Source organism: Pneumocystis carinii (genome assembly GCF_001477545.1).
Source record: "Pneumocystis carinii B80 chromosome Unknown supercont1.5, whole genome shotgun sequence".
NCBI lineage: Eukaryota > Fungi > Ascomycota > Pneumocystomycetes > Pneumocystales > Pneumocystaceae > Pneumocystis > Pneumocystis carinii.
The window spans coordinates 454,850-480,733 of NW_017264717.1; the positions used below are offsets into that span (position 1 = coordinate 454,850).

The 25,884-nt window shown below is 26.9% G+C and overlaps 19 protein-coding genes across 19 annotated transcripts; 8 read left to right on the forward strand and 11 right to left on the reverse strand.

Annotated features, from left to right (window-relative positions):
• The first annotated feature begins 47 nt into the window (after positions 1-47).
• Positions 48-677, forward strand: T552_01341 (ribonucleoprotein-associated protein). The gene is made up of 4 exons (XM_018369928.1): positions 48-111; positions 186-385; positions 430-561; positions 606-677. Exons 1-4 carry the CDS (start codon positions 90-92, stop codon positions 630-632), a joined length of 381 nt encoding a protein of 126 aa, XP_018226580.1. The 5' UTR covers positions 48-89; the 3' UTR covers positions 633-677.
• A 333-nt stretch (positions 678-1,010) lies between these two features.
• Positions 1,011-1,447, reverse strand: T552_04110 (hypothetical protein; the record flags this gene model as incomplete). The annotated part of the gene is given in 6 exon segments (XM_018372161.1): positions 1,011-1,057; positions 1,075-1,147; positions 1,189-1,258; positions 1,302-1,342; positions 1,380-1,389; positions 1,422-1,447. The coding sequence occupies 6 exon segments, from the start codon at positions 1,445-1,447 to the stop codon at positions 1,011-1,013; spliced, it is 267 nt and encodes an 88-aa protein (XP_018226581.1).
• Positions 1,448-2,319: 872 nt separating this feature from the next.
• On the forward strand, positions 2,320-2,915 carry T552_01342 (hypothetical protein). The gene has a single exon (XM_018369929.1). The coding sequence runs from the start codon at positions 2,361-2,363 to the stop codon at positions 2,868-2,870; it is 510 nt and encodes a 169-aa protein (XP_018226582.1). The 5' UTR covers positions 2,320-2,360; the 3' UTR covers positions 2,871-2,915.
• Positions 2,916-3,412: 497 nt separating this feature from the next.
• T552_01343 (hypothetical protein) lies at positions 3,413-4,669 on the forward strand (the record flags this gene model as incomplete). Its single annotated transcript, XM_018369930.1, has 8 exons — positions 3,413-3,572; positions 3,624-3,699; positions 3,750-3,826; positions 3,867-3,945; positions 3,992-4,031; positions 4,199-4,338; positions 4,388-4,529; positions 4,580-4,669. 8 exons carry the CDS (start codon positions 3,413-3,415, stop codon positions 4,667-4,669), a joined length of 804 nt encoding a protein of 267 aa, XP_018226583.1.
• A 106-nt stretch (positions 4,670-4,775) lies between these two features.
• Positions 4,776-5,052, reverse strand: T552_01344 (hypothetical protein; the record flags this gene model as incomplete). The annotated part of the gene is made up of 2 exons (XM_018369931.1): positions 4,776-4,961; positions 5,011-5,052. 2 exons carry the CDS (start codon positions 5,050-5,052, stop codon positions 4,776-4,778), a joined length of 228 nt encoding a protein of 75 aa, XP_018226584.1.
• A 401-nt stretch (positions 5,053-5,453) lies between these two features.
• Positions 5,454-7,075, forward strand: T552_01345 (hypothetical protein; the record flags this gene model as incomplete). The annotated part of the gene is made up of 11 exons (XM_018369932.1): positions 5,454-5,472; positions 5,500-5,565; positions 5,610-5,758; positions 5,801-5,847; positions 5,898-6,031; positions 6,119-6,341; positions 6,391-6,582; positions 6,627-6,697; positions 6,741-6,820; positions 6,867-6,991; positions 7,036-7,075. The coding sequence occupies 11 exons, from the start codon at positions 5,454-5,456 to the stop codon at positions 7,073-7,075; spliced, it is 1,146 nt and encodes a 381-aa protein (XP_018226585.1).
• A 119-nt stretch (positions 7,076-7,194) lies between these two features.
• T552_01346 (hypothetical protein) lies at positions 7,195-8,287 on the reverse strand. The gene is made up of 2 exons (XM_018369933.1): positions 8,200-8,287; positions 7,195-8,149 (listed from the first exon to the last, which is right to left on the reverse strand). The coding sequence occupies exons 1-2, from the start codon at positions 8,239-8,241 to the stop codon at positions 7,241-7,243; spliced, it is 951 nt and encodes a 316-aa protein (XP_018226586.1). The 5' UTR covers positions 8,242-8,287; the 3' UTR covers positions 7,195-7,240.
• A 237-nt stretch (positions 8,288-8,524) lies between these two features.
• T552_01347 (hypothetical protein) lies at positions 8,525-9,009 on the forward strand. Its single transcript, XM_018369934.1, has 3 exons — positions 8,525-8,735; positions 8,780-8,843; positions 8,892-9,009. Exons 1-3 carry the CDS (start codon positions 8,571-8,573, stop codon positions 8,963-8,965), a joined length of 303 nt encoding a protein of 100 aa, XP_018226587.1. The 5' UTR covers positions 8,525-8,570; the 3' UTR covers positions 8,966-9,009.
• A 741-nt stretch (positions 9,010-9,750) lies between these two features.
• Positions 9,751-10,710, forward strand: T552_01348 (ADP-ribosylation factor 6). The gene is made up of 8 exons (XM_018369935.1): positions 9,751-9,889; positions 9,936-9,966; positions 10,012-10,084; positions 10,130-10,181; positions 10,231-10,377; positions 10,418-10,490; positions 10,536-10,572; positions 10,623-10,710. The coding sequence occupies exons 1-8, from the start codon at positions 9,796-9,798 to the stop codon at positions 10,662-10,664; spliced, it is 549 nt and encodes a 182-aa protein (XP_018226588.1). The 5' UTR covers positions 9,751-9,795; the 3' UTR covers positions 10,665-10,710.
• Positions 10,711-10,774: 64 nt separating this feature from the next.
• On the reverse strand, positions 10,775-11,554 carry T552_01349 (hypothetical protein; the record flags this gene model as incomplete). The annotated part of the gene is made up of 6 exons (XM_018369936.1): positions 10,775-10,854; positions 10,904-11,006; positions 11,060-11,174; positions 11,222-11,364; positions 11,410-11,481; positions 11,525-11,554. 6 exons carry the CDS (start codon positions 11,552-11,554, stop codon positions 10,775-10,777), a joined length of 543 nt encoding a protein of 180 aa, XP_018226589.1.
• A 54-nt stretch (positions 11,555-11,608) lies between these two features.
• Positions 11,609-13,034, forward strand: T552_01350 (mannose-6-phosphate isomerase, class I; the record flags this gene model as incomplete). Its single annotated transcript, XM_018369937.1, has 5 exons — positions 11,609-11,657; positions 11,700-11,788; positions 11,842-12,079; positions 12,122-12,562; positions 12,610-13,034. The coding sequence occupies 5 exons, from the start codon at positions 11,609-11,611 to the stop codon at positions 13,032-13,034; spliced, it is 1,242 nt and encodes a 413-aa protein (XP_018226590.1).
• Positions 13,035-13,054: 20 nt separating this feature from the next.
• Positions 13,055-13,728, reverse strand: T552_01351 (hypothetical protein; the record flags this gene model as incomplete). Its single annotated transcript, XM_018369938.1, has 3 exons — positions 13,055-13,245; positions 13,288-13,529; positions 13,580-13,728. The coding sequence occupies 3 exons, from the start codon at positions 13,726-13,728 to the stop codon at positions 13,055-13,057; spliced, it is 582 nt and encodes a 193-aa protein (XP_018226591.1).
• Positions 13,729-15,274: 1,546 nt separating this feature from the next.
• On the forward strand, positions 15,275-16,168 carry T552_01352 (hypothetical protein). Its single transcript, XM_018369939.1, has 3 exons — positions 15,275-15,323; positions 15,368-15,466; positions 15,508-16,168. Exons 1-3 carry the CDS (start codon positions 15,318-15,320, stop codon positions 16,120-16,122), a joined length of 720 nt encoding a protein of 239 aa, XP_018226592.1. The 5' UTR covers positions 15,275-15,317; the 3' UTR covers positions 16,123-16,168.
• A 199-nt stretch (positions 16,169-16,367) lies between these two features.
• T552_04111 (hypothetical protein) lies at positions 16,368-17,160 on the reverse strand (the record flags this gene model as incomplete). The annotated part of the gene is made up of 4 exons (XM_018372162.1): positions 16,995-17,160; positions 16,803-16,947; positions 16,701-16,757; positions 16,368-16,656 (listed from the first exon to the last, which is right to left on the reverse strand). The coding sequence occupies exons 1-4, from the start codon at positions 17,152-17,154 to the stop codon at positions 16,368-16,370; spliced, it is 651 nt and encodes a 216-aa protein (XP_018226593.1). The 5' UTR covers positions 17,155-17,160.
• A 149-nt stretch (positions 17,161-17,309) lies between these two features.
• Positions 17,310-19,277, reverse strand: T552_04112 (hypothetical protein; the record flags this gene model as incomplete). The annotated part of the gene is made up of 6 exons (XM_018372163.1): positions 17,310-17,483; positions 17,531-17,710; positions 17,758-18,068; positions 18,122-18,973; positions 19,033-19,110; positions 19,160-19,277. The coding sequence occupies 6 exons, from the start codon at positions 19,275-19,277 to the stop codon at positions 17,331-17,333; spliced, it is 1,692 nt and encodes a 563-aa protein (XP_018226594.1). The 3' UTR covers positions 17,310-17,330.
• Positions 19,278-20,126: 849 nt separating this feature from the next.
• On the reverse strand, positions 20,127-20,563 carry T552_01354 (hypothetical protein). The gene is made up of 3 exons (XM_018369940.1): positions 20,501-20,563; positions 20,329-20,451; positions 20,127-20,288 (listed from the first exon to the last, which is right to left on the reverse strand). Exons 1-3 carry the CDS (start codon positions 20,517-20,519, stop codon positions 20,173-20,175), a joined length of 258 nt encoding a protein of 85 aa, XP_018226595.1. The 5' UTR covers positions 20,520-20,563; the 3' UTR covers positions 20,127-20,172.
• A 197-nt stretch (positions 20,564-20,760) lies between these two features.
• T552_01355 (hypothetical protein) lies at positions 20,761-21,484 on the reverse strand. The gene is made up of 4 exons (XM_018369941.1): positions 21,272-21,484; positions 21,194-21,215; positions 21,034-21,142; positions 20,761-20,989 (listed from the first exon to the last, which is right to left on the reverse strand). The coding sequence occupies exons 1-4, from the start codon at positions 21,432-21,434 to the stop codon at positions 20,804-20,806; spliced, it is 480 nt and encodes a 159-aa protein (XP_018226596.1). The 5' UTR covers positions 21,435-21,484; the 3' UTR covers positions 20,761-20,803.
• Positions 21,485-22,006: 522 nt separating this feature from the next.
• On the reverse strand, positions 22,007-22,897 carry T552_01356 (Kae1-associated kinase Bud32). The gene is made up of 3 exons (XM_018369942.1): positions 22,249-22,897; positions 22,135-22,207; positions 22,007-22,088 (listed from the first exon to the last, which is right to left on the reverse strand). Exons 1-3 carry the CDS (start codon positions 22,849-22,851, stop codon positions 22,051-22,053), a joined length of 714 nt encoding a protein of 237 aa, XP_018226597.1. The 5' UTR covers positions 22,852-22,897; the 3' UTR covers positions 22,007-22,050.
• A 114-nt stretch (positions 22,898-23,011) lies between these two features.
• T552_01357 (hypothetical protein) lies at positions 23,012-25,801 on the reverse strand. The gene is made up of 7 exons (XM_018369943.1): positions 25,596-25,801; positions 25,353-25,531; positions 24,290-25,308; positions 23,885-24,246; positions 23,316-23,838; positions 23,155-23,275; positions 23,012-23,109 (listed from the first exon to the last, which is right to left on the reverse strand). The coding sequence occupies exons 1-7, from the start codon at positions 25,754-25,756 to the stop codon at positions 23,057-23,059; spliced, it is 2,418 nt and encodes an 805-aa protein (XP_018226598.1). The 5' UTR covers positions 25,757-25,801; the 3' UTR covers positions 23,012-23,056.
• Positions 25,802-25,884: the final 83 nt, after the last annotated feature.

The window sequence follows — 25,884 nt, forward strand, 5'->3', positions numbered from 1 at the left end:
GAGATTTTTAAAATTTCGAGGGTTTTTATACGAAAATTGATTTTTTTCAAAAAAATCAATATTTTGGTAGAGATAGGTTGATTTAAAGAATGTCATGTATTAATCCCAAAGGTATGGATTAGATGAATCTTTTTTTTTTGTTTTAAAGTTATTATTTTTGGCTTGATATTAAAATTTATATATAGCTTTTCCTTTGGCAGATACAAGTTTAACACAACAAATTCTAGACTTGGTACAGCAAGCATCTCATTATAAACAATTAAAAAAAGGAGCAAATGAAGCGACAAAAACATTGAATCGGGGAATTAGTGAATTTATTGTTATGGCAGCAGATACAGAGCCTATTGAGATACTTTTGCATCTTCCTTTACTTTGCGAAGATAAGGTTATAAAAGGAATAATTAGAATCTATGTATTAATATTATCTAGAATGTACCCTATGTTTTTATATCTTCGAAAGCAGCCTTAGGACGTGCATGTGGTGTTTCACGTCCAGTTATTTCAGCAAGTATTACGACAAATGAAGCATCTGATTTAAAACAACAAATTCAAACAATCAAAGTAAATATATAAATTATTGTTAAATAATATATTAATGGGATTAGAATCATATTGAAAAATTGCTTATTTAATTTTTATATAAATTAGTGTTATTTTATGATCCATTTAAACCTTATGTTACATAGTATAGATTACTGTTGTATTTTAAATAGTGTGTATAGTTCTTTAGGAATTATTTCTGAAGTTTAAAATTATTTATAATACAAAAGTGTTTTTAGGTTTTTTTATAAATATTATTATTGTTGTTTAGGGATATAAAATAGAAAAAGAAGTATGCTATTAGAGTGCTTTTATTAAAAATGTAATATTTCTTTTATTATTATTAGTAAGAAATGATTTTTTATTTTTGAAATTTATTAATTGTATTAATTTATTTTTTGGCATTTTTTTTTTAAAGTTTATAATAATGAAACTTTTTATTAAATAAAACAAATGCATTTATTTAAAAGTTATATAATATGATCATAACTATATTTTTTTTTGATTTTTGAACTTACTAATATAATTATTTACTATTTTTATTTTTAAAAAAATAAACACAATATTCATTATACATATAGTGTGTTGTAAAATATGGGACTTGTGTCTTTTTATATTATAATTAGAAATAAATAAATATTTTTTAACATTTTTATTATCTAAATTATTTAAATATTTTAAATATTCGCTTTTTATATATTTATTTGATATTAATTTACTTTTATATATTTTATAAGAAAATATATATAAATAAATTTTACTTATATGATATAATTGAAATGATATTTTTCATTTTACATGACTATTTATATTTCTTTTTTTTTATTTTTCTTTAATACTACTGCTTTGCTATAAATAGATTTATTTTCTTAATATTGTACTTTACTAATTTTTGATAAAGTATCATGTTAATGAAATAAAATAAGTAGTAATAGTCTTTTTGAATGGCTAGTTCTAATTAATGTAATTTTATGGATTGAAAGATATTTGCCAATACTTGTTTAAGTTTACGACTATCGCTTATAATTATTTATAATAAATACTAAGAGTTGTTAAATAGATCAGAGTAGAATAATAAATGTTTATTTATAAAAACGTATTTTTGAATTATTTCAATTTAAAATGCCAATATTAGCTAAAAAAACAGAATATCATTTATTAAAGTAAAAATTTTCTTTCTAGATATTAATTATATTGAATATTTAAAACCATTTTTTTAAAAATAAAGATGTTGCAAAAAGCATTGATATCTTTAATATATATCTAACTTGATTTCATATCGTAATATCTAGATTATAATAAAATTATCCTTATAGTTGTATATTTAATGGTTTTCTAATAAATTTAATTGATTTTTATTTTTTAAAGCAAATTTCATATTTCTAATTAGAAATAGTAAAATTATACATATTCTCTTAAAGTCCTTTTCCTAGTACTATTTTATAAAATTTCCTAATTTTTGTATGATACATCGCTTATATGAGTTATAACTTATAATTAAATGTTTTTAAAATATTTATAAAAAATATAAAATTATAAAATCATTATGGGCATATATATTTTGTTTAGATTCTTTAGTTAAGCTATCTTTTCTATTTTTTTTTTTCAGGATCTATATTATTAAATCATACTACGTAGATATTTAAATTTTATTAATATTATATTTTCTATTTTATTTTTTTTCTAAAAAATAAAAACTGGATTATAATAATATAACATTATTCTATATATATATATATATTTCATTGGTACTTAATATCTTTTTTTTTCTGATTTTTTTGAAAATATAAAAAGTCGATTTATAAGATAATTTATAATCGATGTCAACTACAGTAAAAGAAAAAAACGAGTCTTCGTCCAATTTGCTGTCACTGCAAACGTATTTCGAACGTATTCCAAGTATTATTAATGCACCATCAACGTCTGTCTTTCATCTAACAAATTATGACACTGTTCCTATTTTTACAACTTGCACATCTACTGTACAATTTAAAAATTTGACCAGTTTAACTAGTGTTTTTTGTCAAGTATATGAAATGATATCGCGACTTCAACTTGGAAAACCTAAACGTATTATTGGTTCATATTTTTCTCTTGAAGATCCATATTTTGGTGCAGAATTAGTTCAAGTTGGTTGTACAGATGATAGAATGTTTGAACGAGAAATGGTAAATTCTATGGATGGAACTAAAGGTCCTACTGAAATTGAAAAAGTAAAACTTCCTTTGATTGCATCTGTTGTAGGAACCAAAGGGACAATGGCATCGATAATTGATATTTCTAAAGAAATTGAAAAGGTGGCACAGATCATAATTAAAAATTGGCATTGAAAATGACTAAACAGCGTATTTTTTATAAGGTTTAGATACATTGTTTTTTCGTCTATATATTTTTTATAAATATATAGATAAAAATTTTGACCATGTCTTAAAGCATAAATTATGCAGATATTATATAATTGGCATTTTTGTGGATATGCGTTTATTTTCACTGTTTAATTATTTTGAATCCTCATGTTTTATCTTTATAGATTCATTAAAATTGATATTCTATGAAATATATTTGGATATGTAAAAAATATTTTTATTATAGAAAAAAAATAATGCAACATTTTTAAGATCATTTATTTGCAATACATTTAAATCTCTTTAGAGCTTTTTAAAGTCCTGTAAAATATGTTTATTTAGTATTTTAAAACGACCTTATCCCTACGAAAAATTACTTGTCAAAAAAGTATCAAGTTTGCAAGAAAATGCAAGAATAGTATTTCAAAAAGACGCAGATGACGTCTTTAAAATAATAGAATACTTTCATAATATCTTTTAGCTACAATTGAATATCATTTAAAAAATAATAATTTGAAGAACAAGTTATGTCTAGAAATCGCCATTCTTTGACAGAAACTGAAAAGTTTGAGGATGTAAATATTTGGAAGAATATCTTAAAGAATTTTGAACATTTTGAGAAGCTTCAAGGGCGTGAAGATTCGTTTAATTTAGAAATTAAAGAAGCACAAGAAAAAATGGGGATAGGTTGTTATTAAAAGTACTTAAATGATAAATTTTATAATTGATTATCAAAAGAAACAAATTATTTTTCTGTTAAGGCTCTTAGAGATGCTTATCAGGAGGCAGTTAATGTAGTGAATGAGCAACAAAGGTATAAATTGATTAATAAATATATTTAGTTAAATAAAATGTATTTTCTAGTTTACTTTTGCAAATACAGGAAAATCTTGATACTCTTATTGCACATCGTCAATCAGAAGAAGCAGGAAAGGCTTCAGGTGGAGTCTATATCTCATTTTATTTTGTTAAATTTTTCAGAGGATTTTAAGATAAAAAAGAGACGAATTGAAGAGAATTCTTCTGATACTATTATTTCTCGAGTAAAGAAGTCACGAAGGTATTCTATAGAAAGTAATTTAATAATGTTTTTATTAATAAATTAGCCAAACAATAAATTCTGATATTTTACAAGTTGGATCTCAGGTAAATAATTTTAAAAGGTTGATAAAAAAGTGTTTTAAAGATATTTGATATTTTATCTGATTAATTCTTATAGAGATGTTTATTTATTCTTTAATATATTTTATTATCTATTAGATATTTATCAACCTATTATCAATTATTTATAATATTTTACTAATAATAATAAGGTTGCTTTTCGCCAGCCAAAAACAAAAAATAGTCAAGGTGATTGGATTCAATGTATTGTTACACGTGTTATTGGGGAAGGATCTAAAGTTAAATATGAGGTTCAGGATCCTGAACCAGATGAAAACCATCATCCTGGGCAGTTTGTTTAAACATTGAAATAACATAGAAAAGCTAATATTTTACTATAGAATATATAAAACTGTTGCTTCAAATTTGATTTTAATCCCCAATAGTTCAGTAGGACTTCGACCTTTATCACCTGGTACACAAGTTCTAGCCAGGTATCCAGAAACAACAACGTTTTATAACGCAGAAGTAATTAGCACAAAGGTAACTAATTTTTTGTATCTACATTTCTTTTTTCCTTTACTAAAAAAAAGAAGAGAGATGGAACTTGTAAATTACGCTTCGAAGGAGAAGTTGAAAAAGAAACAGAAGTTGAAAGGAAGCTTGTATTAGAATTAACCTAACAAGTAATACTTCTCTACTTTTTATTAATATATATATAAACTGATCTTTTTTAGAACAATAATTATATTATTAATAAGACATGAATTAGACTAATATCTTTTTTTCTCAATTTTTAATGAAATCTTTCGAAAGATCGGTATGTTCCTTCATCTTTTTTTTTCCTGATTCAACTGGTAATAGATCATGTTCCATTTCAATACCTATTTTAACAATATTTCGGTTCTTCTTCCATAATTCTTTACGTCTTTCTAAAAATACATGGATACTCTCTGAAAGTCGGCTCAGTATTTTCTTATTAGTCTAGTTTCATTTGAAAAAAAGTGAACATATTAATATTTACCAATGGAAAATATGGATCTTTTGCATTTTCATCTAAATCCATCTTTTAATCGTTTAATAATCAATACTGGTTTTATTAACAAATAACTTATAAAAAATAGGCTTTCACTTAAATTTTTAGATTTCAACAACTATAATAATACTTGTGTCGTAAATACTTTACAACTTTTTCTAATCTATACAAATATCTTTCAAAAAAATATTTCTAATCTAAAAAAATCTAATATTCTCTTATATATTTAGGCACTATATTAACTTGTTTTTTTATTTTTAAACTACTAAACTATCATTTTACTAAAAATACTCTAAGATTACGCTTTTATATCTTATTAACTATATACGAAGTCCGGCAAGCTCCGGGACGACGACATATTTTTGGAGAAAAGCTTTTTTTAAAAATTGGTTGTTTAAACTATTAAATAAAGGCCTTTAACTGGATTAATTATGAATGAAATACCCATTGGTAAGATAATATCTTTTTTTTTTTAAGAAATAGTGAAATTGAAGTCGATAGTGGCAGACAATGGTACAGGATTTGTTAAGGTGGGATATGCAGGTAAGATTAGAATAAGATATTTATATTGAAATATATTGTTCTAGGAAGTAATTTTCCTGATCATGTTTTTCCTTCGATTGTTGGACGTCCTATACTTCGTGTAGAAGAGCAAATGATAGATGCGCCTATTAAAGATATTATGGTAGGAGATGAAGCAGCAGCAGTTAGAAACATGCTTCAGATCTCGTATCCTGTAATTTTTATTTTTTTTATATATATGTAATGATGTTTTTAGATGGAAAATGGGATTATTCGTAATTGGGAAGATATGCAGCATCTTTGGTATATATATATAGAGTTAGTTTATGATATAGTATAATGATGGTATTTAGGGACTATACTTTTAATGAGAAGCTTAAGGTGGATACAAGGGATCGTAAGATTTTACTTACAGAACCGCCTATGAATCCACTTGCAAATAGAGAGAAAATGTGTGAAGTTATGATTGAAAAATATGGTTTTTACGGTGTTTCGGTAGCTATTCAAGCAGTTCTTTCTTTATATGCACAAGGAATATAATTTATTGTTTAATTTTTTTTTTAATGTAATGTAGGCCTGACAACAGGAGTTGTTGTAGATTCTGGCGATGGAGTAACTCACATTGTTCCTGTTTATGAAAACGTAGTTCTTAATCATCTTACTCGTAGATTGGATGTTGCAGGACGTAGTGTTACGCGTCAATTAATTGATTTACTTTTGCGAAGAGGATATGCTTTTAATAGAACGGCAGATTTTGAAACTGTTAGACAAATTAAAGAAAAATTATGTTATGTTAGGTATTATATATATATATATATATATTCCTTATTAATTTTTATTTGTCAGTTGTGATCTTACATTAGATCATAAATTATCTCAAGAAACTAGTGTTTTGGTTGAAAGTTATACTCTTCCTGATGGACGTGTGATTAAACTGAGTTCAGAGAGATTTGAAGCGCCAGAATGTTTATTTCAGCCTCATTTGATTGGTTTAGAGCAGCCAGGAATTGCAGAATGTCTTTATAATACAATACAAAGGTTAATTATTTTTTTTAATACTTCTTTTTTAAATATGAAAATAGTGCAGATATGGATATTCGCTCTTCTTTATTTAAATCTATTGTTTTATCTGGTGGTACAAGCATGTATCCAGGTATGATTTTTTAAAAAAAAAATCAATCATTAAATAGATATAGGTTTTCCTACTAGACTTGAAAAAGAACTTAAACAATTGTGGTTAACAAGAGCATTGAATGGAGATCCTTCTCATTTTGATGTATAAGAATGAACCTATTTAATTTATAAATTGATTTTTTTACTAGAAATTTAAAGTACGAATTGAAGATCCACCTCGTCGACGACATATGGTATTTTTGGGCGGAGCCGTGCTTGCTAATATAGTAAAAGATAATGATGATATGTGGATAACCAGAAATGATTGGAACGAGTAAAGATCTTGCGATATTCTTTAATTTTATTTAATATTATTAGATATGGTACAAAAGCATTAGAAAAACTCGGACCTCGTTGAATGCATAAATTTTGATTCTTAGGTCATTATTATATTCAAATACCTTAAAATTCATTAAAAAATAAATAATATTTCATTTAAAATACATATTTAAAAATAATTTATTTAAATAAACTTACTAAACTTACTCAAAAAAAATAAATAAGGGTTTTTCTTATTCAAACACTATATCCTTTTCATTTGACTGCTTCCATTATTCGTATTAGAAGCTACAAAAATCGGTTTTCTAAGTTTCTCATGCGACACTAGATTAGTTACACTAGCAAAAGGCTTAAGGGGTGATTTGCTATTTGGGGACAAACACTGATTTGTTTTTGGCACGGAACCAGTTTTTGAAAGTGACATTGCAAGTCTAAGGGGCTTATTATTTTGATTGTTTTCTGTTGTAATTACTTTTGGCTGACGTGCATTAAGCGCGTTAACAGAAATCACCTTGATCGCGCCAGGCTGTTTCTTTTGGGTTTCCTGCTGACCATTGGTCTTTTTTATTTCCGTTTTTTTTTGTATTTGTGGACGCAATGGCGATGTAGCTAAAGAGGCATAAGGTATACCTGTCTTTGCTCGCAATGTTATAGGCATATTAGGCTTCTTAATTAAGCTTTTATTTGGTGACGCTGATGTTTGTTGTAATGAATGTTTTTGTTGATATGATGAAACGGTTGCTGTCTTAATTCGTGTAGATTTGGGTGTTTGTGATGGTCTAATTATCGTACCATTCGTAATTACTTTTTTCGACGCTTCTGAAGGACGCACTTTTTCCCCTGGTTTTATAACAGTTTTCGGTACTTTGGCTCTTATAACTGCTGTATTATTACTTTTCGATGACATCATCGTATTAAGTGATGGTGAGATCCTTAAAACTGGAATTTTATTTTGGAAAGGAGGCAATCCCTGAATACCCGTAACCCCAATCGTCTTCATAGATGTTTGAGCATTTCCATTAATCTTTATACTTGATTTTCCTGGTGAATTATTTTCTAATTTTAACGCTGCAAATTGTTTTTTTGCTTGACGAAATATAATAGATGATGCTGTAACATTCTTCTGTGCTATTTCCTGGCATTGCGGCATATCCTAAATACTATTCAGAAAACCTTATACTTATAGGATCATTGAATAATTACCTTTATCTGTTTTTGATGATGTTCTCCAGTTATATTCGTCATTTTTAACCCGTTTTTTTTCAAAAAAAAACGACTTATCTACCTCCTATATTTTTCTCCTTATTTTTAATGGGTTTTATGGTCTTTTATCTATTAATTTGTTTCCTTTTTTAAGAAATCATGCCAGCTGTTGTTCATCGGAGACGTGCCTGCATCGCTTACCGCTGGTTAAGGTGTAGCTTATCTAGGGTATAACATGTGGGGTTAGGGTTAGGGTTATAGATATAGTATAGGAAAAAGAAGCGTAAAGGATCTAATGAAAGGTTTTTATGTATTTTTAATGGCAAAACGAATAGATTTTAGACGGTTATAGGGTTTTTGAATAGATAATAATGGAAAATAAAGAGGGGGTGAGTGGGTTATATGGTATGTCAGCGGCTACGATTGAGATGAAACGGGGACATGCCATTTGCATTAAATTTAAGAAAGAGATAGAATCAGTTTCAGGATATTTATGGAACATTGATCCATCATCAGGAACAGTGTTTGTTTTTGAAGTGATTTTTTTTTATATTGAAAAATGAAGAATTAATAATTTTAGACGAATGAAAAAGAATATAATGTTATGTATGTTATTATGTCTGATTCAATATATAGTATTACATGTAATTTATTATTTTTAAGTGTATTTGTTATATAATTATTAATGTTAGTTTTGAATGACAAGGAACCGTTGTCTACAGATTTGATGGATGCTTATATGAATCTTGAGGATGAAGTTGAATAAAAATAAAGATTTAATGTAATTGAATTATTATTTTTATTATAAATGGGTAGAATTGCATTTTTTGATAAGGATTGTAATATATTTTATAAGTTTTGTATTAAGATGTATGTTTTTTATAAATTTTATATTATGATTTTATAATATGAAATATCAAAATAGTATTTTTTTTATTAATTATGATATATTTTTATTAATATATTAATATTTTGACTTTTACAAATGATTTGAAATCTTTATAGATTGTTTTTAACATATTAAATAATATTTTCAAATATTTGATGAATAATATGGGTTTTTTAAGCAGTATTTTTGTTTTACTATAAAAACTGTATTTGGACTGAATATTTAATTTTTCAATATTATTTTTACATGTTTTATATATCTCAACTCGTGATAAACAGTTATCAATTGCATGTTTTCTATTTATAAAAAATAACTGTATTTAGATTCATATATATATATATATTAAATAAATAAACATAATATACAATTAAAAAGACTTTGGTTTCATATCAATTTAAATCTATTGACAATCTTTATATTTTTTTTTTAATATATCTTTAACTTTTAAATAAATATATTCTAAAAAAAATAAAGCATGAAATATAGAAATTGTATTTAAGAGATTTATTAGATTTTGTTCTTGTTCTTAACTTTGTCTATTTTTAAGGGTTGAGTTGAACCTTACGGAGATTCTGGTCGATACTTTAACGTCTTCAAAAAAATATTAAGTTTATTAAGGTCTTTATAAGCATTATTTCTTATTAAAACACGGAAATATAAGGGTTAAAGTTAAAATATCTTTTATTTTTTTTAAATCAATTAAAACAATGGGTACATCAATATCTAAATTAATGGGTCGATTGTTTGGAAACAAAGAGATGCGTATTCTTATGCTCGGCTTGGATGCTGCAGGAAAAACAAGTATTTAAATGTCATATTTTACAAAGAATTACTGAAGGATTATCAGCAATTTTATATAAATTAAAATTAAATCAAACGTAAATAAAAATGAAGTTTAACTATTTTTTGTAATGTTATTAAAGTGTAACAACGATTCCTACAGTAGGATTCAATGTAGAAACAGTAATTTATAAGAATGTTAAATTTAATGTTTGGGTATGTATATAATAATTAGATTTAATTATTTACTAATTGGATTAGGACGTTGGAGGGCAAGATAAAATTAGACCACTTTGGAGACATTACTATACTGGTAATTTTATAATATTTTTGAATTTTGATTTAAAACGATTAATTATTAGGTACACAAGGCTTAATTTTTGTTATAGACTCAGCCGATTGTGATCGGATTGATGAAGCACGTAAAGAACTTCATAGAATTATATCCGACCGAGAAATGAGAGATTCCATCTTGTTAGTATTTGCGAATAAACAAGATTTAGAAAATGGTACTTTTTTTTTTTTATCTCTTAAAATAACTCAATATAGCAATGTCTCCATGTGAAGTAACAGAAAAACTTCAATTAGATAAAATATGTAATTTATGGTATGTTTTTCCAAGGTATATATTTTTCTTTACTTCTTTCTATATTTTTAATTATTTTAGCTGTGCAACAACAGGTGAAGGTCTTTTTGAAGGGCTTGTAATATTTATTTTATTTTATTTAATTATTTAAAATAATCGTTTTTATAGGCTTGGCTTAGTAGTAATGCAAAAGTTACATTAAAAAAATAAACATTTCGATACGCATTGTTCTCAATATTTAGGCTTTAGGTTATTTTAGGTATTTCTTCATTATTTAGTTCTTTTTTTCTCTTTAATTTTTACATTGGATCATTCATATTTTAAATCTCATGATATTTTGTTCGACATTCTTTTTCAAACAATTCTTGTGTACATTCTGGTAACTCCTCAATAACTAATCCTTTTTATTCTTTTTAATTCCTTCTTAATATCTCATATATTTTTTATACCTGGTTTACCTTCAACGATAGAAAAAGATGGTATAACTGAATGTTCCGGTAAAATCGTTCCTTCTCGTATTTCCACGCAATCCTTAATAATACAAAATTTCCCCTAATATTTAATGTTAATTTCCTCTTTTTTATCATTTTTTCCTTGTATTTTACAATCACACATTCTTTTCCTATTTTTACATATGACCCAATACTTGCTGCTTCAATCATTGATCCCTCTCCAATTTGAACAAAATCCCCTATTCTCATTGGATAATAATTAAATACACTCATTTTTCCCTTAATTCTTGTATTTTTATTCTCTTTTATCATTACCCTTGATGTATCTTGCTGGGAGGTCGGATCACTGTTCCTACCGCAATAAAACTATATTTTCCAATTATAATAGCAATTGTATCTGAATTACTATCAAAACGTCTTAAGTCCCCTCTAATTGTACATTCTGATTGAATAACAGTCTATATTCTTATTAATTTGGTGGATTTGCTCTTAGTTTTTAATACTTTTCCACCTAAAATTATATTCTGTGAACCAAGGATTGTAGTTCGAAGACGTGATATTTTATTTCCTGTATCCTTTTTTATATTAATCGGGGCAATTTTAATTGAGTTGGCACACCGTTTCAATATATTCTTTGGATTTTACCATTAAAGTTAAAGATATCTGTCTTTTTTATATATTTGTCTTGGTAAATTATTATTTATGATGGAATTTTTTCGACTTGAATGTGGTTTTAAAATGTATGAATGGGGTATCAACCCTTTTATTTTTGGTATAAATTTGATATATCAAGGTCAAATTGGAATGAGTTCATGTATTGCTCGATTTCTTGCATCAGCACAGCCAGAAGTTTCGTTATATTATGATAAACCATATGCAGAGGTTTTTTAGGAAAAGAATTTTTTAATTTATTTAATCATTGGTATTTTTATTAGCTTTGGATGGGAGTTCATCCTTCTGCGCCGTCTATTGTTCAATATTCTAAAGAATTTCTTCAAAATCATCTTGAAATGAATCAGATGCTTCTAACTAAATCTATAATTGATGTTTATGGGCCTACGCTTCCATTTTTATTTAAAATTCTTTCTATTAATAAAGCGCTATCTATTCAAGCACATCCAGATAAAAAGCTAGCACAAATTTTACATGATAAAGATCCTAAAAATTATCCAGGTACATTTATAAATTATTATAAATAGTATTATTTATCTATAGATGCAAATCACAAACCTGAGATGGCAATTGCAATAACACCATTTGAAGCACTTTGCGGTTTCCGTCCTTTAGAAGAAATATGTGAATTTCTTGAATCTGTTAAAGTCTTTAATGAATTGATTGGTAATGAAGTAGCTCTTGATTTTATAAAACATGTTAAGACAAAGCAAAATGAAGAATCGAATCGATTAATGTTATCTACACTTTTTAAAACATTTATTCAACAACCTAAGACTCGTGTTGAAACATGTGCTAAAACATTGATTGAATTTATATTAGAAAATAAGAAAACGGAATGGGGAGATCTAATTCTTCGATTAAATGAACAATTTCCATTGGATATTGGATTATTTTGCGTGTTTTTATTAAATTATATTCAATTAAAACCAGGTGAAGGTCTTTTTCTTGAAGCCAATACACCTCATGCATATTTATCAGGAGGTATGAAAAGATAAAGAGGAAAAATTATATAAGTTAAAAAAAAATAGAAATTGTTGAATGTATGGTATCAAGTGATAATGTTGTTAGGATAGGATTTACACCTAAATATAAAGATGCAAATACGTTAGTATCAATGTTGAGTTATAAATATGGATTAGAATCGATAAAAAAAATGGAAGGAGAAGTATTTGAAAGATCCAAAGGCGAAGGAGATATACGTCTATTTAAGCCTCCAATTAATGAATTTGAAGTTATGAAGATTTTCATAAAAAAGGATCAAAAACATTGGATAGATGGATTAAAAGGACCAAGCATTATGATTTGTATAAAAGGCCAAGGTGAAGTCGAAGTAAATCGAAATATATATGAAATAAATCTTGGATTTGTATATTTTGTTGGTGCATTTGTTGAAATAAAAATGATTGGGAAAAGTGAAGAATGGATAATATATCGAGCTTTTTTAGAAATTTGAATAAAAAACGAATATCATTTCTATTGCTTTAATTTACTAATTCGTCTTCGAAGATCAGCTGCTGTTTGCTGCATAGGATTTAATTTAATATCTTTAGCCATAGCATCTACATTATCACCATAACGTTCAATAAGTTTATTTAGAAAGTTTATTTCATTTTGAGAGGGTTTTCGGTCAGATTTAATATTGTTTTTTATTTTATTTTTTAATTCTAACACTAATTAAAATCTTTGTGAAAAACAAAATAAATTACCTTCAATTACTTGTGTTTTAGCTTTTCTATTTTCCATAGCTATTTCATTTAACTCATCATCAAAGTCATATTTTTTTCCATAAATAACTTTAATAATATTTCCTTGATCGTCTCTCAAAATTTGTGCTTCATTAGGTTTTAGTTTTAATAAATTATTTTCATTAGAAAAAAATCCATTGTATTCTTCTTCTTTTATATTACTTTGTTTATTTTGTTTTAAAACAATTCCTAGTTCTTTATAACTTTTCAAAAATATATAAATATAAGATTTTGATAATCTATATTTGCTTACTTTTCCTCCAATGTTTTTTCTTTTTTCCACTTTTCTGATAAAATAGATCCAAGGCGAGTAGAAATTGTTGGATTTCTATTTGAAGAAGTCTTTTTCCTTCTTTTTAATTTAATTTTCTTTCTTTTTTTATGTTGTCTTGGATTAGCCATAAATAAATTTTATGTATTTTTCAAATATTTCAATTAAAACAAGCTTATAAATAGATTTTCAATAGGTTTTGCTGTTTTTTGTTGTATTTTTAACTGATTTTTTTTATAATAAAAAGTTCATCATTTTTATAAAAATATTGTATTGTCTTCAATATCAAATTATATCTTTATTCTTTCTATGAAAAAAGTCAAGATTATCAAAATAATAATATATTGTATTAAATTTTTTTTGATGTTTAATTTTTTTTATTCTTATATGTTAATTAAATCTTAATTATTAAGATTTTAATCCTGTTTTAAACTTTAAATTCATAAATATTTTAATAATAATTATTCTTGAAATGATCATATAATTAATTATTCTTATTTTGATATTTTATTAATAAATCAACTGTTTTATATAGATAATAAGCCAATATATTGATTTTTTCTTATATTTTAATCTTTAACTATTATTTTTACATTACTTTATATACATCCTTATCTTTTTTTTAAAAAAACTTCATATTTATACATACATATACATACATATACATATATATATACTATTATCTTAATATTTTATTTTATTTATCTTATTCATCTTATATACTATTGGCTTTAATTGACTATTATAAATATAAAATACTCCTCCCTTTTAATATTAATTTCAAAATCATAAATATAATATTAAACTGCAATTCATATCATATAAAACCTTTCAAAACTCCCTCTTTTATTTTCACTTTTAAAATTATCAATCTTTTTTCCTTGATATTTCAATAAACATATAAAACCTTATTAAATAAAAATCTAATACATAAATAACTAAAAACTTATTAATCTATCACTAACCCTCCTCTCTATTGTTACTATATATTGAAATAAACTCATCCTCACTATATATCTCTCAACCTGGTCCAACCTAAAAAAAAACTTTATACATAACTTTTACTAATTTCACCTTATTTACCTTCGGTATATCATTGTGTTCTGATAATTCACTCAATTTCTTGTTAAATTCTGCTACTCGTTCTCGATGTGTTTTTAATGCTGTTTTTTTCACTCTTTCATCCATCTAAATAAAATTATCTTCTCCTCCTATATATCTACTTCATTTCATACTCGTTTCCTCCATATTTCTTCAAATTTTTGTTCTGTTGGTGTTTTATATAATACACTTAATACTGGCTCTGGTTTTACTGTTATTTTTTCTAATTCTTCCTTTTTTTTTCGTTTTCTATCTCTTATAAGCTTAAATATAAGCACCAAATACTTCTTAATACGCTTTAGGTCCTCCTCCTTTAAGGCGTAAGGCGCCTGGCTGATGATTATATTCCGCCAGCTTTTTTTTAATATTTCTTAAAGCGAATCTTAACCGATTGTTAAAAGAAGTTAAGAAAAAGTTAAGAAAAAGTTAAGAAAAAGTTAAGAAAAGTTAAGAAAAGTCAAGAAAAGTCAAGAAAAGTCAAGATTAATATTAAGCTAAGTTAAGAAATTGACTAAAAAGTTAAGAAATTAATTAAAAAGTTAGGCCAAAAGTTAAGATTTGTTAAGAAAAATAAACAAAAGGGAGGCACAAATGATTAATAAAGTTAAGAGGGGTTAAAATGAAGGTAAAAAATAAAGAATATTTTTAATATTAAAGCTAAGATTAAAGTTTCTTGAAATCCAAGATTTTGAAGCAATAAATAAGGCGCTTGTTTTTGATGCAGATGATTGCCGTGTTTTAGGACGATGTGAATTGTATACAACTAAAGTATAAGAGGTTTTATAAAAGTATTAGATTAATTGTAAAAGGCGGCAGGAAAGGACAAGAAACTTTATAAAACTATTGATAAATCATTGGAAACACGATATCAGGAAGATTTAGCATTAGAAAGATCATTAGAATCGGGAGTTAGTATGATGCAACAAATGTCACCATTTGGACCGTTAGATCACCCATCATCACGAAAAACATTTGCGTATATAGTAGCAACATTGAATGCATCACATCCAGATTATGATTTTACTAATCTTCAGCCGGAAGATTTTCGTAAAGAGCGCTCGCTGGCGATGACGCTTAACGTATTGAATATGACATTATTAAATTTAAGCCGGCAACAATTTTCGATATGTGGTCTTTGGGAGGTGATTGATAAGCATATTGAATTATCTCAGTGTGATATATATGTATACCAACCAGATAGTGATTCTAATCCTTTAGGAGAAGAAGGATTAATATGGAGTACATGTTATTTCTTCTTTAATAGAACAATGAAAAGGGTTTTATATATTAATCTTAGTAAAGTTTCTTTCCAACGCTCAAGACATATGGATGATGAGATAGAAGATGATGATACACTTTCGACTGATAAAGGATGTATTTATAGTGAATTTGAACAAGATATAGCTAAGAAAATGGATATTTAAGGAGAAGAATAATTCCTAGATATTAATTGTATTTTTCAGGTTACGCTTTAGAGGTTATTTTTGAGATATACCCGATATCAATAATAATACCCATATTTTAAATCAATTAAAATAGCTTTTTTTTTTTTCAGTTGAATCATTCATAATGAAACAGAAGGGGCTCCTTTTGACGATTAATGGATCTTTATTAATGGTTTTTTTTCCTCATTGCAATTTATTTCTGTTTTTATAGTTTCGTTTTATTCTTAGTTTATAATATCAGGGTTTATTCGTGAACAAAACTCCATAAAAGATTCTGGCTCTGTTTGCTGTATTTGAGGATTTAATTTAATGTTACTTTTCTTAAGTTTTTGCCCAATTTTTGCCGTTAGTTTCTTTGTTCGTTCAAGTTCAACAGAAATACGAGATGAAAGATCTGTTTGTTGTCTTAATTGTCTTAATGATGATTCGATTGACTCGTAAAATGCATGTTTTTGTTGAAGATGATCTAAAGCCGGTGCAAGTGAAAGCAATCGTGCACGAAGATTTGTATATCTTTGAATATATTAAAATAAATGTATATTCCAATATTTACCCACTTTTCGCTACTTTTTTCATCATCTGATGGCCAAACTGCTGGAAGTTTTTCAATATCACTTAAAATTCTTATTATTTTTCCTAATATTAAGATCTTTTTTTACTCAAGAGATTGAAAATCACATTGCACAGGTTCTATTAAAGAAACCTCATTAGATGAATGATATAGTCGATCAATCTGCTCAGAAACATGTCGAATTGCTTGAGAACTGAATATAATACGGTATTGCTTACGCAATAACACGTTTACTATAAATCTCAGTATTTCATAACAATAATATTATAAAAAAACAAACAGCAATAAATTGCATGTATAACAGCAGCTTCTGACAATTCATTCCCATCTTCATCTAGTTTAGCATTTTCCCTCCAATTAGGAGGCGGATCAAGAGGTCTCGAAAGAAGAGATATTTGTGACTCAATAAAAGCTTTTTTATGAAGATAAATAGAATCCATATGTTTCTATTAATCAATTAATTTTCATTAAAAGATATAATAATACAACAAAAATAATATATATTTTGAAGTATTCGAAGAAATTATTGTATAAAAGAATACATTTTTAAGATTCGACGTATTATATATACATTCAAAAAAGATATAAATCCGACAAAACTGAACAAAAAAATAAATTAAAATACCCCCATAGTAAGTATTTTAGTTTCCCGTTTTTCTAAGCGTTGATATGGAAGCATCTTAAGAGTAAGGAGTTTAGCAACATCCTTTTCACAATAAGCTTTTCCATCGATATCGAAATATTCGCCATTAAGAGGCTTTTTACAAGACTAAGGAATTAAAAAAAAAACGTGTTTATAATGAAAAGGTTACTTACGTAACATGTAAAGCAATAAAAATGGTATTTATCATTGGTTTCTGTTTGAAAACATTTGCCTTCTATACCTTCCCCACATGCTGCACACAAGGAATTATTAAGCATATGATAATGTTTGGAACAAAATGGTTCGCCCTCAAAAACGTAAACTTCTGAAGTAGTGAATAACTTTTGACAGTTCTTAAATAATTTATAAAAAGGATTAAAAAGAAAAAAGTAAAACATACCGGATTAAAACATTTAAAACATTCGCGGTGAAATCTACCAGAGATTTTTCCATCCGAACAGCGAATCGATTTTCCTTCAATATATTTATTACATTTTTTGCAATAAAAATCAGATAAATATTTATTTTTGACATTATTTTTTCGAGTATTATTCATATGAAATGCAAGTGTATCATCAGAACGAACATGGGACATATAAAGAGGATTTTCCATATTATTGAGCGGTTTATCAAATGAATTTACATGTAATTCGTTTTTAGAAATACCTTTTTGTTCTTGAAGGGTTGATACAGAAATTTCAGAATTAGGGCCTATAAATAAATATTAACCAATGTTTAAGATAGATCAACCTTATTTATATTACTTGATATAGAACACGAAGATATCTTTCCATCTCGACTAATATTACTAGATGTTGAAAAAGCGGTGGAATTGCTATTTCGTTCAAAAAAATGACCATGCTTGTTGTTATTATAAATCTTCTTTTCATTAAATGGTTTTGAATGTATATTTTTATTGTTGAATTCTTGAATTGATATAATAGAATTGGGTGTTTTTTCAATAAATTTTGAAGAAAGCTCTTTATCTCGTCGCGCCCATTCTATCAAATATCTTTCGCTATTTTCATCCGGAAATTTCGATTTTTTCCTGGAATTTCGACGTATATGATTCTCGTTTTTTGTTTTCGATTTCTTTTCTGAACATAATGAGTTCCTATCTCTCGTGTATTCCGTTAAATTCGATTTATCTTTCAATGTTAACATTTTTTCAATATTTTCACATGTCGGTGAAATCATTTGTTCATAATTAATTTCCATATATTCCTTATTTTTTCTTTGAGACATCAATTCCACATGATTCTTCTCAATTGGCGATGAATCAAACGTACATATTGAAGATTGACTTGATGCACTATTAGGCCATCGATAGGGTTGAAGTCTAGCACTACGTTTTTTCCAACTTTTATCGTGTACTTCTTTTTTTAACATAAAATCTTTACTTGATCTCTCCGATTCCATACATTTTCCTTCTCTATAATTCGAACCATCCCCTACCCCTAAAGGCCCCGGTGTAATTGTATTTAACCGCTCAAAAATATGCCGTTTTTCACGATATCCCTTCTTATCTATCCCTTCCTCCTTATACCCTGTATCACTAGAAGAAACTGACTTATTATGCGATGTCGTATATAAACCCATTCCATTCACTTCTTTATCTAATAATCCAATATTAGTCCGATATATATGCGCATAAAATTCATCAATCTAGACGTACTCCGCTCCAATGGTGACTTAGATGCCTCAGGAAATGATGATGAATACCCATAATTCTTAAAATTCTCCTGATATCCCTCTTTTATGATTTAGTAAACAAGTTTAAATTGCATTTATTTCCAAAAAACCTCTTGTTTTCTCGCATATATGCTCTCCCATCTTTGATAATTGAACATATTCTTCACAATTAGAGCATTTAATAGGCGGTAAAATATTGCTTATCCGCAATCTTGATACTGATGTCATTGTTTTAGCATTTATATAGCTGAAAATCCTTAAAAACTGTTATTTCAGAGACAAAATGACGCGAAAATACTTAATCTCTCAAAATATAATATGCAAACCCGCTTTTTTATTACAAAAATGTATTAAATTGTCATATTTCTTTGTTAGGTTTATATCAAAGCTTTGTGTTTGCACTATTTAAGGTCGTGTCGTAACTAAATTTCCAAAAAATAAGGTGAAAAAATATTTATGGATAAATAGATAGATGAATAGATAGATGAATAGATAGATGATATTAATATAATAATTTAAGAAGAATAGCTGTTTTAGATATATGGTTAATTAATATTTTTTGTTAAGTATAAGAATAGAATGTAAACAAAGGCGTGTTTATTATAAATACGCGTTGTTGGTTATATAATGATCCGTAGATGATGAGACAAAAAGGATATATGAATGAATATAAGAGTTTTTTTTTCCTGAAGAATGTGTATTGAATGTAGTATAATATGAGAGAAAGTTTTTTTAAAAGTAGTGAAGATAATTTAATAAATATATAAAACCTTTTTGATATATGAGTAAAAACAAGTGATTTGTGTTTTTTTATGAGATATTAATGATAATTTGAATGTGTATTAAGTAAAAAATGAAAGAAATGAAAGAATTGTTAATATTTGAAGATTATAATTCGAATTTAGATTTTTTGAGTCTATTTTTGTTATATGTACCTTTCCATACAATCTTATATATATAATCTGTCTCATTTTATACGAAACTAATATTTTTGCTATAGATTGTTGTATAAAAATTTATATGAAATATTTCATATAAATTTTTATACCCTTTAAACATAATATAAAATATTTAAAGGAAATTATACATCTTTAGAATGTTGTATAAGCCTTTGAATTATGTTCTATGTACGGATCTCAAATTTTCTTCGATCCATAGGACATTGACCTTTAGATGATTCTGTATTTAGCCATTTCATAATACAATGAATATGAAAAGTATGATTGCATTTCCCCCATACTGATATCCTTAAAAAACTTCTATTTATCAATATTCTTACCAATTGGACAGTCGTCACCTGGCATTTTGCAATCAGGGCAACAACCATCAAAAGGAACTCGACAAATCCCACATACATCATCTTCTGGAACATTCCAGTGCCAGCTTGCAACTGCGTGCCAGCCTTAATATATGTTATTCTTGGTTAAAAAAAAAAAGCTTAAAATACTTACTTTTAATATTGATTTTCATAAGTTCCGATAAACTAATAAGAAATCTTAAGAAATCTTAAAAATATTTTTAAGAAATTTAAATAAGTTAAGATTTGATAAGGAAAAATGTTAAGAAATGTTAAGAAATGTAAAGCTATTTTTAAAAATAAGTTAAAAACTATGTATTTAAGCTAATTTGAATTTATGCTTAAATAACATATTTATATACGAAAGCCTTTAGAATTATGCGGGTCGATTTTAAAATAATAAATAAGAAATAAAGTGTATTATTTATGAATATTAAAATATCGGTTATAATAGATTTTATATACTCCTGCTTAAGATATTAAATGATTCTTCAGCTTGTTCTTGTTCTTCATGCATATCTTGCTGTGAAAGAATCCTAAGAATGTTTTTTTTACTACTTTCTTGCATTTCTCCAGCCATAATTAGTTCATCAAGAATAAAATATGCTTTTTGAAAATTAAAAATAATATCAAGTTCACAGACCTAAAAGCCTTAGTATTTATATTTGTTTATAGGGATGTATTTACATTGCCAAAATATCTATCAAGAGTTTCAACATATCTATGTATAATTTCTAAAGTAATTAATTCATTATCCGTTTGCTCAATACCAACAATAAAAAAAAGAGAAGCATAGCTAGTTAGATCTTATTAGAATATATTTTTCTTAGATTTATCATTATCTTACCGATGATAACATATTTTTGTATCTAATGAAATGTTATTTTAAAAAAAAAAAAATGTATAAAATAAAGAATAAACAAACCTTTATATTCTAAAAAATTGCAAGCTTTTGATCGTCTTTGAAGAACTGCTTGAGAAACTTCTTTTAAAATTCTTGATTTTTCTTTTGAATTTAATGTTATAAACCATTTGACAAGTCTGACCTTTCCTTGACGACTTACTAAGAAAATATAAGAAATAGCCATTAGAAGCTCTAAAACATCGGTTTTTTTAAGAATATAGATTTTTGTAATCGTTTAAAGTACGCTAAAGATAAATCGACTAAAATCCAGTTGATTAACGTTGGTTGCGCAAATAGTGTTATTTACCAGATAGAAAAGAGTAGTTAAAATATATATAAAAGAAAAGAGTTAAGTGTCGAAAATTGTCTGATTTATTCTAAAAAAACAAATCATAAAAATCCTTTTTATGTTTGCCAAAATATCAAAAATTGAATGAAAAAAATTTTGTAAAATAAAAAAATAGATTACTTGATTGTAGAAGCAATTCTTGTCATTATTTATACCATATTTTGTTATATTTTTTAGATGAATATTTTTAGTTTTGTTTCGACAAAAGTATTATATGTTAAGATGATTTATCCTCAAATTAAAACAAACATTCGCTTATCCAAAACCATCTATAAGTTTATTTTTTTAAATATGAAATTTTAATTTCAAGGATTTCATCTGAATTCTAAATCAACATTTGTTTTGATTGATATTATAGCTTATAAAAAAATACTGTGATTAAAACTTATCAGAATTGGTGTTAACAAAGATATATATTTTTTGATAAATATTTTTTCTACATATATTTTCTTTATCCAACTAGATTTCTTTTTCTTCCTCTTAATCTAACTAGAAAATATAAAAAAAACAATTTCTAAGAATAAAAAAAATCTACCTTCTTCTAAACGTTTTAGAACCTGTTTAGCATTTTTACATGTTTCTGAATATGCATCTATAATGTATTTAAACTAGAAAATTTACTAATAAAAAAATATAATATATTTTTTACCATAAAACTGCATTGTGGATGAGTGCTTTGAAATGTCCTTTCTAAAACATATAAATCTACTGCTTTGTTTTCAATCATTTGTGTAACACATCCGAGGCCAAAGTCAATAATTACCGCTTCATTGCTTTTTACTGATTCTGTCATAGGTAGAAATAACTCTTGAGAAGATTGTAAACGAATCATGATATTACTTGTTGTTAAATCACCATGGACAACATCTAATTGATGCATCAATCCAATATTACGGCCAATTGATTCCATGATTGGCTTGTAAACTTGTTCATACATGCCAATATTACTTTCCCACTGTATAAGTTGATCTCTCACTGTTTTTCCTTCAATCCATTCAATCCAAAGCTCCCTTTTTTTTATGTCTACAAAATATATAGAAGGACAGCTAACACCGCCTCTGTAACATTTATATAGAAGTCTAGCTTCTATGTTAATCCGATGTTTTGTCAAACGTTCATCTAAAAGCGGATGCCTATAAAGTTTTGCAGGTCTAACTTTCAAAAGGCATATTATTCCCGTCAAAAATAAAGTTTTATATACTATAGACTCTGCGCCCTGTTTAATTAATATCTTTTCTGTATTTTCTTGCATTATTTAAGCCATATAAATTGATATATACGATGAATATTGAAAGATAAATTAATGTTTTAAATATGATGTAATCCAATGATAAAAAGCTTTTTTTAAAAAATATGAAAAAAGGTTATGCATTGCCATATGTATGATTATAAAAAAAGATCAATCCAGGATAAGTATCTAAAAAATTAATGTAGCAACAATATATGTTATAAAGTTTTTAAGCTTTGATAGGAACTCTATTGCTTTTAGGTAATATATATTTAGCTAGTGCTTTGCTTGTTTTAGATTTATGAAAAATATATATATAAATATTACCTCTTGATAAAGATTTTTTAACACTTAATTTTTGAGCACTGATAAAAGAATCAACAATCACTTTGATCGCGGAGTCAATGTGTTGTGTTTTAACATATTCAGAAAGATGCATTTTAGCAAACTAAATAGATAAATAATAAAAATTATGCTTGAAAACTTACTGCTTCACTTATTCGAATAATTGATTCTAAATGGCGTACTGTAATAGGATATGACCCCGTTACTAAAGATTGTCTTCTCATATCGCTATATAATTTAGAAATTTTATCTTGATCTATCTGGTGAAGTTTTGGATGTATATATTCTCTAGCGTACATTATATATTTTCTCAATAAATCTTGAGGTATAGGTTCAATTGCTTCCATAGGTTGTTTATCATCAACTAAGTTCTCCGTATTAGAATTGTAATAAGGGTGGCTTCTTAAATGTGATCCAATGACAAATTTTGCCAATCTTTCATCTTCTACCGGATCTACTGTATCTTTTACAATATTTAATATATCAAATCGTGACAATATTGGTTCTGTAAGTTCAACATTTTGATTAAAAGGTATTGTTGTATTGTATCGTCCACCTATAGGATTTGCAGCTGCTAATACTGCGCATCGAGCCTGAAGTGTTGTCACAATGCCTGCTTTAGAAATAGAAATAGACTGTTGTTCCATAGCTTCGTGAATTGATGTTCTTTAATAAAATAAATATTATTAAAATAATAAAGATTTTTAACTACCTGTCTCTATCATTCATTTTGTCGAACTCATCAATTAAACAAACACCTTTATCCGCAAGTACTAGTGCACCGCCCTCTAAAGTCCATTCTCCAGTTACAGGATCTTTTCTTACACTAGCTGTTAAACCAACTGCACTTGCTCCTTGTCCAGTTGCAAATACAGCCCTGTGTGCTACTTTTTCGACGTATTTTAGGAATTGAGACTTTGCAGTACCCGGATCACCCAATAAAAGCACATTAATATCTCCACGAATACTATGTTTACCATTTATATCTTTTGGAACTCCCCCAAATAAGGAACAAGCAATGGCTTGTTTTATGTCATAATGTCCATAAATAGAAGGCGCAATTGATGCAATGATCTAAAGATATCTAATAAAATGCAATAAAACAATAAAATGTTACCTTTTTATCAATATTTTCAGTTTTAGACAGTTGTCTAATAGCTTTTTCATCATCTTCTGTTAACCTAAATGCTGCAAATTGATCGTATGTTTTACTAATATGATTGGCTTCAATAACTGTAGTAAAAACTGGGAATCCATTTTTCACATTTAAAGATGCTTCAAAACTATTCTTATAAATCCCTGTAACTTCAATTTCTTCACCAGGTTTTGCACTATCGATAAGATCCCATAGCAAAATAACTTCTCTATGACGTGGTAAACGACCAGGCGAAATGGTTCCAGGGCTTTCTTGAAGCATCATTTTTTGATAATTTCTATATACTGTTTTTTCTGAATTAAGAGAAAAGGGGCCTTTGCTTTGACAATTATGGCAAAATCCTATTTTTATTTCCGTGTTAGCATCTTGAGAAAATGGACCAAGTACAATTCCACATTTTTGACAGTCAAATTTAACATATTTAAGCTGAGGAAATACTCCAGTACGTCGAGTAACAATACCCGATACTTTAACAAGACAATTAAGGTGTGATTGTCGTAATTCCCTAAGTGTAAAGGTCTTAGGCAATTCTATAATACAAACATGAATTTCACTATGGATACGTTCGTAATCTGGATAATGTAAAAGTGTTGTTTCCATAGCTACTCTATTAAATATAGAAAGAACTTCCGATGGTGAATTAACAAGAAAATATGCTAATATTGCTTTCGATTCTAAAAGATGTGTATAATTAATTTCAAGACTTTCAGAGTTAACTTCTCCGAGTGTTCGAATGCGATTACCATATACAGATGTACCCTTATCATCTGTATATTCAAGAAGAAATGTCCTAAATTCACGAGAAATCGTGTTTTGCACTGGATCCATCAATATCCATTCATTTATCGAATCTGCTTTAATATCCATAAGAGCATCCAATGTAAGTTCTTCCGCAATTTCTTCTTCCATATCATCCTGTTTTTCATCATAATGACGTCTACGTCTACGTCTCATTGAAAAATCAAGTGAATCATCCTCATCTTTCATTGTATTAAGATTAAATAATTTATATAACCCTAATTACCATCTTGAAGAAATGCCGTTGTTTTATACAGCCCTTTTGCTCGTTCTAACTCCCTATCACGTCTCTTAAGCTTTTCTTCAACTTGTCGTCGTAATGCCGGATCCATTGCCTCATATTCTCCCTCATCATCCAGTTCATCAATATCATAATGATCAAGCTCAATATTTTGCATGTAATCCCTTCAAAATAAAATAAACACCTCTATTCAAAGAAAAGGCTTTCTAAACGCCTCTAGCACCATACCGTTCCATATTTTCTCCAAAAAGATCCTCTCCATCCTCTTCTTCTGCTGCTTCTTCTAAATTATCAATCATATCATCAATTAAAGCCTCGTTTTCTGATATATCAAATCCGCTCTGCATAGGAGGACTGCTTGGCAGTAAAGATGATGGCAATGCACTCATTGACCCCTCATTAGACGCGGTAATATCTTGATCATCTCGTATACGTTTATTTGGCTCATTTTTTGTCAGAAAAAAACCCGGTTTTTTTTAAAAAAACAATACCATTTTAAAAATCCTTATTATACGCT